This window comes from Scardinius erythrophthalmus (assembly GCF_964197995.2).
Source record: "Scardinius erythrophthalmus genome assembly, chromosome: 2".
Classification (NCBI taxonomy): domain Eukaryota; kingdom Metazoa; phylum Chordata; class Actinopteri; order Cypriniformes; family Leuciscidae; genus Scardinius; species Scardinius erythrophthalmus.
This window is the reverse complement of record NC_138222.1, coordinates 44685111-44697763: the sequence shown is the minus strand read 5'-3', so window position 1 is coordinate 44697763 and position 12653 is coordinate 44685111. Positions and strand designations below refer to the sequence as shown.

The following is a 12653-nucleotide window of genomic DNA, read 5'->3' as shown; positions in this document are numbered from 1 at the left end:
CTCATTCCTCATTTATGACTTTATTTCGTCTGTCCTTTCTTTCTAAACCTGTATGCACTTCTTTATTATGTGGAACATAAAAGAAGATATTTTGACAAATGTCTTTGTTTTTTGTCCATACAACTGAAGTCAACGGGCTTCAATGTCAAAATATCTTTTGTGTGTACAAGTTTGGACTGACATGAGGGTGAGTAAATGATGACAGAATTATTATATTTTTGGGTGTAATACCCTTTTAAGGCAAGGCCAGTTTATTTATATAACACATTTCATACACAGTGGTAATTCAAAGTGCTTTACATAGAAGAAATTAATAATCAAAAGAAATAAGAATAATTAAAACAGTTTAGAATAAAAAATAAGATAAAATACAGTCGGATGAACAGTGGCACAGTGCTCATTCAGTAAATGCACAGCTAAACGTGTTTTGAGTCTGGATTTGAATGTGACTACTGTAGGAACACATCTGATCTCTTCTGGAAGCTCAGACATAGTAGCTAAAAGCAGACTCTCCTTGCTTTGAGTGAACCCTTGGTATTTCTAGCTGATGTGATCCTAATGATCTGAGTGATCTGTTGGGTTTATATTCAGTGAGCATATCTGCAATGTATTGAGGTCCTAGGCCATTGAATGATTTATATACCAGTAATAATACTTTAAAATCAATCCTAAATGTAACTGGGAGCCAGTGTAAAGACCTGAGGACTGGTGTGATATGTTCATATTTTCTGGTTCTGCTCAGAATCCTGGCGGCAGCGTTCTGTATGAGCTGCAAATGTCTTATGGTCTTTTTGGGAAGGCCAGTGAGGAATCCGTTACAATAATCCACCCTGCTGGTGATGAAAGCATGAACAAGTTTTTGTAAGTCTTGACTGGAAACAAAGCATCTAATTCTTGAAATATTTTTCAGGTGTTAGTATGCCGATTTAGTTATTGCTTACTGAAACTAAGGTCTGACTCTAGAGTCACACCAAGATTCCTGACTTGATTTTTAGTTGTTCGACCCCTAGAGTGAAGGTATGCGTTCACCTTGAGAACTTCATCTTTGTTTCCAAACGCAATGACTTCAGTTTTGTCTTTGTTTAACTGAAGAAAGTTTTGGCACATCCAACTGTTGACTTCATCAATGCATTGGCACAGGGAGTCAATGGGGCTGTAATCATTAGGCGATTGGGCTAAGTAGATCTGTGTGTCATCCGCATAGCTGTGGTAAGCAAATTGGTTCTTTTTTATTATTTTAATACAAACAATTTCATAAGTTATATTTGAGTGCATTTTAATTGAAAAATGCACATGATTTCAGTTTGGAATGAGTAAATGATGACAGAATTATTATATTTTTGGTATTATACTTTTGACAAAAGAACCTTGTAAAAATCATACTCAAGCCAGTAGAGTACATAGTGCTTAGTGTGTAAATTACATTATCTAATCATATGCAAAGAGTGCTTGAGAGCATTACTTTAGTTTTGTACAGGTCCAGGGGTGAGGCTCTTTGTGTGTTTTGAGTGTGTATCTGTAGAGATTTGGACAGTTTGTGATGAACGCTGTGATCACTTCTTGTGAGACCACACAATAACAGTGAACCTCTTGGAGCTTGATGCATTGCTTTGCTAAAGCTATCAACACATAGTTTAGTTCAGAAGACGCAGTCGTCTGCAGCTCCAGAAACTCTAGCGTGGTTGCGTAGCTCTGCCCGACTATCCGAACCTCATTCAACAGCAATGTCCAAGTAAGCAGCCGAAGACACCGAACAGGGATGCTGGGCTGCAGTACCCCTGGGACGTGCAATTCGGGTAGGGTGTGGTCCAGCTCAAGTTCCACCCAGAGACCTGGGTGTCTCAGTTTTAACTCTAACCATATCTGGTCACAGAGAGGCAGGGTGTATTTGAGTGAGCGTTCGCAACGGAGCTCTAGTTTCTTTAATGCTGGTCGTTCTGGCAACATGAGATCTTTAAAGACGTCTTGTGATAGACTAGCCTGAAAAACTCCAAGAATATTGAGTGACCGGCAGGACTTCAGCACTTGCCTTAGGGTCTCCGCGTTGACGCCACACACCAGAGAATGATTGTTGACATAAAGACTTCGCAGAGCAGGGCAAAGCATGGCAACGCTCCTGACGAAGGAGTCGCTGAGGGTGAAGGGCACACCCTTTAGGTCAAGCAGGGTTAGGGACGACCCATTCGTCAGTATGTCCACTAAGCCTTGCTGCAGGTCCTGACCAGCATAAAAGAGGGGTGTGTTCCCCACACAAGAGATGGAAAGTCCTTGTAGCCGCCCATCACCCCTGGCAATCGCCTGCCGCAGCACCCACAGTGCTGTTTTGCGATTGGCTGGATCGGTCAGACTCATTATCAGTTTCAAATTTCTGACCAGTGACAGAAGAGCAGAATATCTTTCAGGGACACTGGTTCCTGATTCACACCTAAGACAGAGATAAAATATGTAAAACAAAGCACGGCAAGTATTATCTCTTAATGCCGTTTATTTTTTGGTTATTATTACAATACGTTTGTGTTGTTGCAGTTTATGTGACAAAATTCTATGACAATATAGTCGTGTATGGCACAAAGTCTTCACTAATGACATAATATGCTTTTATCAGCATATAACCTTTGGTCAAATATGAGGGCAAGGAGAACAAAAAAAAAAAAAGTCACAAGAGATCTCGATTCTCTTTAATCACTAAATTATTTCTTCTCGACAGCAAAGGAGATTATTATGAGAAATTAAGACTTTTACTTAAGTCACCTGCTTTTCAAATGTTCTCACACCTCAGAAATCTCACATTAGTTTCCAACAATTTCAGATCTCAACACTGTGCTCTGATTTGCCAAGAGATCAGTCTACAACCAAAAGTAAGAAATTAATATAAATTCAAACATTTCTCATCAAATTAGGTTGTTTTTCTAGTTATAAAGTCAACTCTGTATGTATTATTATTTCTCCTGATAATTCTTAGGAGAAACAAGAGACAAAGTTGATACTTGCAATATAATTAAGATCTCCACTACGTTTCTCTCAATATACAAAAGTGCAACATCTTGGTAATAAAATGTTTCTCTAGGAGGATTTTGCTTGTATCTCATGGATTCTTACCTGACTTCAGTATCTTTCCATGAGCTTGGATGTGTCATGATATTAGACCAAGCCTTACAAACAGTAAATGCGTTGCATTTGTCCTGTAAAGGCAGGAAAGAAAAAATATGTGCAAGGACCTCTTCTGGCAGATCCATTCCCAATAGAGCCCAGTCAGCCGTTAGTTAAAATACGCGTACAAAAAGGTTATCTGATATCATAACAAGAAGCACCTCAGATGATTCTGCTGTCTGCATGCATGCATGTCTGTCAGACTGAAGAAAAAAAAAAAAAAAAAAAAACCTTCTCAAACTTCTGTACTTCCTCCTGCGTCACGAGTTCCGTTGTTAAACACGGCGGTGGACACAGATTTTGAGTTTTTAGCCAATCACCATAGAATGTGCGAGATATTTAGCCAATCAGATCCTTGCATATTTTAGTGGGTGTGTCTTAGTAGCGGCCAAGACAGTGCATCGACACCTCGAAAGTTTCCTTCGTGTATGTTTACAGGCCTGTTTAGACTTCCTTACCTTTCAGACAAAGTTCACCAAATCGTTGTGTAAGTAACATGTAATGTATATAACAAAGCGCAGGTTTTATATTCGCTATTATGTGAAGTGGAGGTAAGCAGGGTTGTGTTATGTTAAACTTTTGTTCACGTGAACAGTAAAATGTATAAAAAATAAAAGCCAAGAGACGTGCGAGCGATCTTTTGTATAGGTTTTATCCACTGACCTCTCAAAAATGTTAATTTTTTTTTAATAATAATTAAAAGTTTGTTGTAATGTGACGCATCACATTACCTGTAAACATGTGCATCGCATGTCTGTAGCAATCACCGACGTCTGACCCCATTTATTTAACAGTGTCGACCATCAAGCTCGCAACCTTATAAGGAAGTGGTTACATGCTGGAAACACAAAATAATGTTTTTTTTTATGCTAGCCTAATTAGATCTACAAGGAGTTCTGCTTTGTTTTCACAGTTTCTTTCTGTGTGCGTTTTACAAACTGATTTGTTTGTTCACATTCACAGGACTTGAGACAAGAGTTTGATCAGAAGATGGACAGTATAGACACTAAGGTACAATGTGTTTAATTTTGTGTCTATCCAGCTGTTGTTGTATGTGAATTAACAATGTGTGTGAATGATTTCATCTTCATCTGCAGAGGTTAAATGACAGCAACACCAATGATCGTGAATTTTCAGGGTGTGCTGTACTCTTCCTGGGGTGTAGCAGTCCAGAACACAACCTTCTATCGCTTTACAAAAACGAACAAGGGAAATTCGGTGTGTTCAAGGTTATTAAACTCACCCTTACAGGTAAGAGTTGATAGTAGTGGCCACCAAGTGCTTATCAAGTTAATCAAATTATACCGGAATTAAAAGAGTATGGCGTTTTGTGTATACAGTAGATTTAACAACGTATTTGGGTTGCAAATGATACAATTCTAATTGTCTTTGATCCAGATTCTGTTGGTGGACTGGAGGGGTACGAAATCCTAAAACTGCACGATGCTGATCCCTTCCTTGGGGTGGAACTTAAATTCATGTCTGTGCCTCCCTGTCAGCGATTCCTGGAGAGCTATGCATGTGGTTCACTCGCTCTGTTTCTGTCCCAGCATGCCTCACGTCTTCTTACTCTTCTTGATGGGGTTGTCATGGAAACACAGCTCAAGGCAGGAATACATACACTGGACCAAAACCTTCAAGACCTTCAGATCTGTCTGGATCACATACGCCAATCGCAGGTACGTGTGTATGTTTGCTTTGTACCGGTCTTTACTTTTACGAGCAGCTAATTGCATGAAACTTGCATGTGCATCTTCCATTCTGCGTCAAATATTCACAGTATTAAAATGCACTTTATTCTTTAGTGCAAACGCTGACAGTCTCACTGATGGGGCTTTATGAGCCTCTGATATTGCTATAATTCACAACTTCAATAAGAACAGCACTTAAGAAATATTAATTGAGTTATTGGCCTCTGATATTGCTATAATTCACTGCTTCAATAAGGACAGCACATAAGAAATGTTAATTGAGCATGTTCTTGACATTTTCAGCTCTGAGAAGAAACTACAGGTTCATAGATCGAAGATAAGTTGATTTGGTCATATAAGCATGTTTCAAACCACTGCCTCCATGTCACGTTTTCTATACTAAATAACATATGTGAATGTTAAAACGTATGTACTGTTCTTAAACCAGTTTACTATGGTTGTGTGGAAAATGTGGTGCTGGAAACAACTGTGTAGTCAGCAAGTTAAACAATTTAAATTGTTACAAGTAACAGTATTGTAATTTTATGTTTCAATGACAGTGAAAACAACTAAAAAGCTTCATTTTGGTGCAGTGATTCTCAGCTGGACATTTCAACACAAAACCAGACTGACATGCAATCAAATGCTGAAATGTATCCTTAACATGAATACAACAAAAATATAGGTTTAAATTAATAGAAAAAATGTGTTAGCTTTATATTTAGTAAAAAAAAAAAAAAGTTAGTAAAATAGTTGCCTTCTAAATTGATGGTTAAATGTTCTTCACTGCAGTGTCTTTGAGGATAAGCGGATGTCACAACTGTCAAGCTTAATTTGTGCTGTATAGTTTAATTGGATTCACTTGCTGGACTTGATGTCAACAACAAAAGGCGTGGGAAGCATTTTCTCCTTTTTAAATGTCGATAAGCACATTTATTTTTCTATACTGTCAATCTATCTACAATTGACCCTTCGCAAAGACCCGCCCCCCTTAGTTACTGTCGCTATGTCCGACAAGCAACGCCGTTCTCACACCACACCATGTTCTCACGCAGGGAAAAATACATCGCGGAGCAGAGAGGAGACTGACAACACGCTGACAGACAGGACAGACCAGGTTACTTTTCGGTTACGTTTGATATTAAACATATTAAACAAAGTCTCACCTTTCAAATTTGGTAATTTTTTAAAAGAAATTTAAACAATATATACCGTTTCAGTTAAAGCTGCTCGTGAACCGATCATCTCTTCCTTCTAGTTAAAGGAACACTCCACCGTTTTTTGAAATAGGGCTTATTCACTTTCTTTCCTACATTTAGATAGGTGGGCAAATGCATTTTTGTCTCAGTGCATGCATTGTTTTAGTTTGACAGAGTCGGCGTTAGCTTAGCTTAGCATAATGAATGGAATCCTTTGTTGCCAGCTAGCATGTCCTGAGTAAAAAGTAATGGAAAAAATAAATAAAAAAACACCTAATTACTTCTTGTGGCCTGCGTATTCACAACAAGTACAAATAGTGATGCAGATTAACACTAGGCGATTTCTTAGGCAGATATTGACTTATATATTAATGACTATATTAGGGGGAAGCACAGGGGAAGCACTGCTACTTGGGCATGATATCTCTGCGCCCAAGTAGCAGTGCTTCGCCTGTGCTTCCCCCTAATATAGTCCCAAGTCAGTATCTGCATAGGAAATCGCCTAGTGTTAATCTGCATCGCTATTTGTACTCGTTGTGAATACGCAGGCCACAAGAAGTAATTAGTTTTTTTTTTTTTTTTTTTATATCACTTTTACTCAGGACATGCTAGCTGGCAACAAAGGATTCCATTCATTATGCTAAGCTAAGCTAGCGCCGACCCTGTCAAACTAAAACAATGCATGCACTGAAACAAAAATGCATTTGCCCACCTATCTAAATGTAGGAAAGAATGTGAATAAGCCCTATTTCAAAAAACGGTCGAGTGTTCCTTTAATTTATAGCCTCAAATAAACATGAACAAACATAAGAAGGAATGTTGTTTTAACCACGGAAAGGCGTCAGTACACTCCGTTTTTCAAGTTCAAATCCTCCCATGTTAATCTACTAACTCTCCTGACTGCTTTGTCGGACAAAATGGCGGATGGCGAAGTATGATTGGTCAGATCACCTGTTGATCAAGCTCCCTGCGAAGGGTCAATTATGTGGTTGCATTTTTATCGTTTGCATTTAGCCTGTTTTTTTCTCCTGTCTACAACCCTGTGAGAACATAACTATGATTCAGTTTTAGTATTTAAAGTCCACATGAAATCAAAATTGACCATATTTACTTTGTTTGCCTAAATTGATCGTTTTGTGGTGAACAATTCATCCATGCAAGTCAATCCACACAAAAAAATTTTTTGGCTTCGTAATCTTTAATCAAAATCTGAAAATGCCCCTCCCCTCTGCATTGGAGGACCTTCCCTGATGACATAGGTTTGACAGCTTGGTTTGGGAAACGCTTAACCACTCCCCTCAAACCGATAGTCTGTTATGAGCAGAGATGGAGAGGATGAGCGCTAGAGTAAAACCCTGCCCTCTGTTCAATATTCCGTTTCACTGGGAAATACGTCACAACACTGGAGAAAAGTCATTTGCAACTTCCGGTTCACGCAGACTTTCAATTTTTGGAGATGTGAAGAGATGTGAAATCTCTTTGATTTAAATTTTTTCAGGCTCACCTGCAAGTAAACATTTGGCTAATTATTCACAAGGGTTTTGTCAAACCTTTTCATTCCCTATTTTACATTTCACTAATGTAAAATCAGAAATGCTTGTTGCCGGACTGAGATTTCAGAGTTTGTTGCTGAAAAAACAAACAAATGAGACTAAAATAAAACACACACCACTGAAGTGAATTCAGTTTGACTTTTGACAAAGTGACTTCTCATGAGCCATCTTATGCCCAAACTAGTCAGGTCTAACATCACGGGTATAAGCAAAAGGCCTCTGACTGCTTGTATTGTCAAGTCACTTTTATTTATATCGCACATACAGTTTGTTTTCAAAGCAGCGTTACAGTATTAAACCGGTAAATAATGATCAGTGATGCAAACAGAATTCAGTTCTGCTGTAAAGCAGCTCTAGAAAGACAATAGTGCCATTGTTCAGCTGAAATCAGTTCAGTGTTGATTCAGTTCAATAACTGTGTAAAGTTCATCACTTATGGAATGAGTTCAGTTCTTCTATAAATATATGATGTCATCATCCAGCTCAGTCCAGTTCTTATCCGATAGTGTCAGTGCAGTCAAATCAATAACGTTGCAGAATATTAAATGTATTGCTCTATAAAGCCGTCCTTCTCTGTCCTGATATCATCATGGACTTTGTGTCTGCAAACATCTTTTTTCTTCAGCAGAAGTATGGTGGTATCTGAACCAGTCTGAAGTATCAGTCTTGCTCTGATGAAATATCTCTTTATTGTAAAGCCCCCAGTGGAATTAAGTTAGATTGAACTAAACAGCTGCTGGGGGGCAGCCTTACCTTCCATGGATGTAAAAAATAATGGTTCAGAAATGTTTTTGAATACTGTGCTTTTAGTTGAATTGACAGATGATGTTTTGTAGCCTGTGCGTTTGCGAGATGATGAGGTCACACAGTTGGAGCAGCAGCTGCAGAACAGCTACGGTCCTCCCAGTCAACCAACGCAGGAGCTGCCCAGGAACTGCTTTCTGTTTCAGAAAAGAGTTTTCGGTGAGTTTTAAGTATTTAAATGTATGTGATGATGATTTACTGAGTGTATAGCTTTTGTTTAAAATTTTACATTTGTATTTCTATGACAGTCACAGTTTAGTTTTCACGTTTAAATATTTTGAAGTAATATTGTTTTCTCCTCCATCCCTATCTTAGATGATAGGCCTTTGACTTCAGCAGACCAGCAACGGTTTGCAGCTCATGTGGGACGGGATTGGAGACGAGTGGGACGGGCTTTACAAAAGAACTGCCGTGCCTTAAAAGGCCCTGCTATCGACAATCTGGCCTATGAGTACGAGAGGGAAGGGCTTTATGAACAGGCCTATCAAATGCTTGGACGTTTCATCCAGTCAGAGGGCAGGAGTGCCAAACTGAGCCGTCTTATCAGTGCACTAGAGGAGACCAAATTGACCAGCATGGCAGAGATCATGTTGGGCATTCAGCCACGAGATTGAGACTGTAAGAGAATGAATGAATGGCGTGCGTGTTGTTTTTGTACGTGGGAGTGTTACCAAGACATATAGCTACATTTGAAGAGTGTGCACTCTCATTTTTGTGAATTTTTTTTTATCATGACCTTATCATTTCTATCTGTCTCCTACTTGAAATTGTTTCACAATCACCTGTCATCTGCTCAAAATGAAACGCATTTTAAATAAAGGGTTTTGCATGCATATTTCATGCATGTTTCCAGATTTGTCCTCCACACTGTCCTGTCTCCATCTTTATCTTAGAGTCATTATGTGCATAAGAGCAACAAACGGAAGATGCTAAAAACAGCATCACTTTAACTTCAAGAACTTTGAATTGCCCTCAGCATTGAAGGGAGCAGTGTTATTGTTGGAAGGCACTTAGTGTTGCAGGACCGTTGCCACAGCAGAGCTAATATGGATTGACTTTTTATCGGTACGATACATGAAATCACGCATACATTAAAGACAACTGGAAACGCAGAGCTTGAAACCACTTTAAAAATTAAATTCTGAGGACCAAATTCCTGTTATGCATATTAAGGATATTACTGAACTATAGATGACTTTCATAATAATGTTTCTAAATCAACTGCTTTCTAGTCCAAAGGCATGTTTAATCTGATTATAAAACTGGTCCTCTGAGTATAGGTCAACTATATTGATCTCATTTTTTAAAAAAGACTATGAAGGATAAATATGATATGAGGCATTATTAAAGAATCCTTGTGGAATGTATATTGCTTTTAGAAATTAAATCCTGAAATCAATGTTCTGCAGTTCTATAAATAAACACCAACCTTGCAATAGGGTATTACTACTTAGTTTTTAGCTCATAAGATTGAGGATTTCCGGTTGTGTTTTTTTTTTTTGAAGAAGAAGAAGAAAAAGGTGTGGGTGTAATGAAGTTGTGTCATTAGTCAAATAATCAGTTGGGCAAATTGAAAAAAGTCAACATCTGGATCTGATTGTGTTCTAATATGATATGAGATGCCATTATTCTTAGAAATTAATTTTAGCTTAATGGTATCTATTGAGGGCGTTCAGATTAATGAAATGGATGAGGCCTTTCTCCATTAAAGCATTATGCAGACCTGCCATTAAAGTATTACATGGTTAAGAGATCATATTCATTTTAGTTATGGGGATTTAGAAGCTCCTAGTCGTTTTCTAGAGTGAAATCTAACATTTTCATTTACGAAAAACCTGGTGATTAAATACCAGAGAAAATGTTACTCAACTGTTCCGTTGTTACATGCCTGGCCGCGTTTTGTTAAATGTTTTATTTAGGATTTCATTTTGCAAAAATGTAGAGATTTGCTTAGTTTATTTCACTCAAAATATAAACGCTACTCACATATGATTATGCAATGATATTTCAACATACTTGTGACGTTACAGCTTATGGAGGAGGGTCTGTGATTTTGTCTCCACCCTGGTAATAAAGATAAAAGCATGTTAAGCAGGCTATGTGGCTCGATATTGCTCTCATCTTAGTAAAGTAATCCATCAGAGTGACCTGTGTGTGTGTTCAGAAAGGGAACAGTCCTTTGCAGTTAGGTCTGGGCTTGGCATGAAATCATAACTAAAGTTATGTATTCCATTCTCCCCTCCCCATGGGCACATTTCAAAGAATCAGTCAGATATTCATCTTTACCTAGAGGTCGATGCATTTTTCTGTTATGTGAATTTTCCGAATAAAATTTCCGAATATTAAAATGCACTTTATGTTCTTCAGTGCAAATAGCGACAGTCCTCCCCAACAAACCCAAATAATAATACAGTTTCTAAGTGTGAAATGATTATGTATGTGCATGCATTTATTTTAAAGTCATGAGAGAGGATATCCTAAGATTTCCAGAGATTTGCACTACTAGTAGATATTAAAGACTCACTGTGTGATCTCATCTTTCAAAGCATTTCACCCATATAACAGTTGCTGAAGCACAAACTCTTAAAGTATTATTATGTGTTGAAATCCAACATCAGAACATCTGGCTCATATATCAGGGGTTAGGTATTAGAGAAATCCACAGGAATCTTTTAGAGCTGTAAGACTATGAGTGTGTGGGGAGGATTGGGTTAGGGATGAACATTTTTATTATATATTTGAATATCTGTGTTCCATTGTTGTGGATGCTTTTATATAAATAAAACTGGTAGAACCCATGCAATACCAAGGTTATGGGTTTGGATCCTAGGGAAAATGTATACTTTTGAAATGTTTATCTTGAATGCACTTTAAAGCATCTTCCAATTGCATAAATGTGAATGTAATTAAAAGCATCACTGCACAAATAAGAGTTATTGAATGACTGATCAAACGGGTGAGGCATTAGAGAAGATCACAGGAATCTTGAAGATAATGCAGTTCTGCAAGAATAGTTTTTTTGTGATATAGACATTTTTGAATGTCTCATATACACATAGGCTATATAAATATAATTATATATGATCTGTCCCATCATTGTGTTGGTGCATTTAAAGGGATAGTTTACCAAAATGAAAATTTCAGTAACCGAACAGTTGATGGGCCCCATTGACCTCCATAGTATGAAAAAAGAAAACAAACACAGAAATTCTTCAAAATATCTTCTTTTATGTTCAGCAGAAGAAAGAAATTCATACAGGGTTAGAACAACTTGAGGGGTAGTAAATGATGACAGAATTTTCATTTTTGGGTGAGAGTCACACACGAATGCATGTATACAACAGTTCTGTAGACAAGTAATTGATATTGACTAACTTATTTTTTTTCTGATAAAAAAAAATTACCCAATTTGTTCGATTATTTCTGCTAAATGAAGAAAGTTTAGAACGAGTCTAAAGCATTTTTTTTGCAAGTGCAGGTGATGCGCAGACTAAAAGCCGGTCAGGAATGTAATATGTGAGTGGACAAGCAACGCAGAAACCCAGCTCAAAGCCAGTCAAATTAAAGGACTGGACCTTTTTCCAATCTGTAATAACTTAATAGACTGGGAAAAGAACATGATTGTTTTATTAACTATTTTAAATTAAAAGTAATACTAATTGTATTAAATAAATTAAGCCCCTAATAAGAAACACTTCACAAAATTATTGAAAACAAAGTTATTAAAATATGTTTAAAAAACATTTTCTTTTTATTGAAATACAAAATATTAGAAACATCCAAACATGGCACCCATATTACCATACTGAAACAGCCACGCTGTGGAGGAAGGCTCTGCACAATGCACAATACATAAATAGGCCTTCCTGGCTGCTGTAATACCACAAAACATGAAAAGATAAGTAAAATTAATGTGCAAAAACGTGGGAAATATCCAATATGTCTACAAATATATCATGCATGCAAGCTCGGTGCTTTTTATTTCGACTGCCACAAAACAGATGTGGCCGAGCCCTGCTCCTCCTGTGACGTCAGCGCGATGAGAGGGGTTTGCCCCTCGCGCATTAGGAGGGAACTACAGGATGAGACGAGCTCGTGCAGGCTGTCACTGCCGCCGCCCAATAGACACCCTCGATCCGGAGCGCGAGCAGGACGACCTCCTCCCAACCAAGAGGCCGGAGTGTGAGCCTGTACCTGACCTCAATTCGGCTTGGATGCTTTAGCAACATTCGGCAGACTGAGCAAGCGAGAAAGGA

General features: G+C 38.0%; 2 protein-coding genes across 2 annotated transcripts; one reads left to right on the top strand and one right to left on the bottom strand.

The window, feature by feature from the left end:
* Positions 1 to 203: 203 nt before the first annotated feature.
* Positions 204 to 3355, bottom strand: fbxl8 (F-box and leucine-rich repeat protein 8). The gene is made up of 2 exons (XM_081359569.1): positions 3100 to 3355; positions 204 to 2425 (listed from the first exon to the last, which is right to left on the bottom strand). Exons 1-2 carry the CDS (start codon positions 3234 to 3236, stop codon positions 1459 to 1461), a joined length of 1104 nt encoding a protein of 367 aa, XP_081215695.1. The 5' UTR covers positions 3237 to 3355; the 3' UTR covers positions 204 to 1458.
* A 72-nt stretch (positions 3356 to 3427) lies between these two features.
* On the top strand, positions 3428 to 9260 carry tradd (tnfrsf1a-associated via death domain). The gene is made up of 6 exons (XM_081359568.1): positions 3428 to 3637; positions 4114 to 4161; positions 4248 to 4401; positions 4549 to 4829; positions 8430 to 8556; positions 8713 to 9260. The coding sequence occupies exons 2-6, from the start codon at positions 4141 to 4143 to the stop codon at positions 9009 to 9011; spliced, it is 882 nt and encodes a 293-aa protein (XP_081215694.1). The 5' UTR covers positions 3428 to 3637; positions 4114 to 4140; the 3' UTR covers positions 9012 to 9260.
* The last annotated feature ends 3393 nt before the right edge of the window (positions 9261 to 12653 follow it).

Excerpts from the sequence above, each read along its gene's own strand:
- fbxl8 (XM_081359569.1), bottom strand. The coding sequence starts at position 3,236 with ATGGATCTGCCAGAAGAGGTCCTTGCACATATTTTTTCTTTCCTGCCT. Across the intron at positions 2,426-3,099 it reads TGGAAAGATACTGAAGTCAG|GTGTGAATCAGGAACCAGTG; the intron begins GTAAGAATCCAT and ends TCTCTGTCTTAG.
- tradd (XM_081359568.1), top strand. The coding sequence starts at position 4,141 with ATGGACAGTATAGACACTAAG. Across the intron at positions 4,162-4,247 it reads TGGACAGTATAGACACTAAG|AGGTTAAATGACAGCAACAC; the intron begins GTACAATGTGTT and ends CTTCATCTGCAG. Across the intron at positions 4,402-4,548 it reads TATTAAACTCACCCTTACAG|ATTCTGTTGGTGGACTGGAG; the intron begins GTAAGAGTTGAT and ends TCTTTGATCCAG.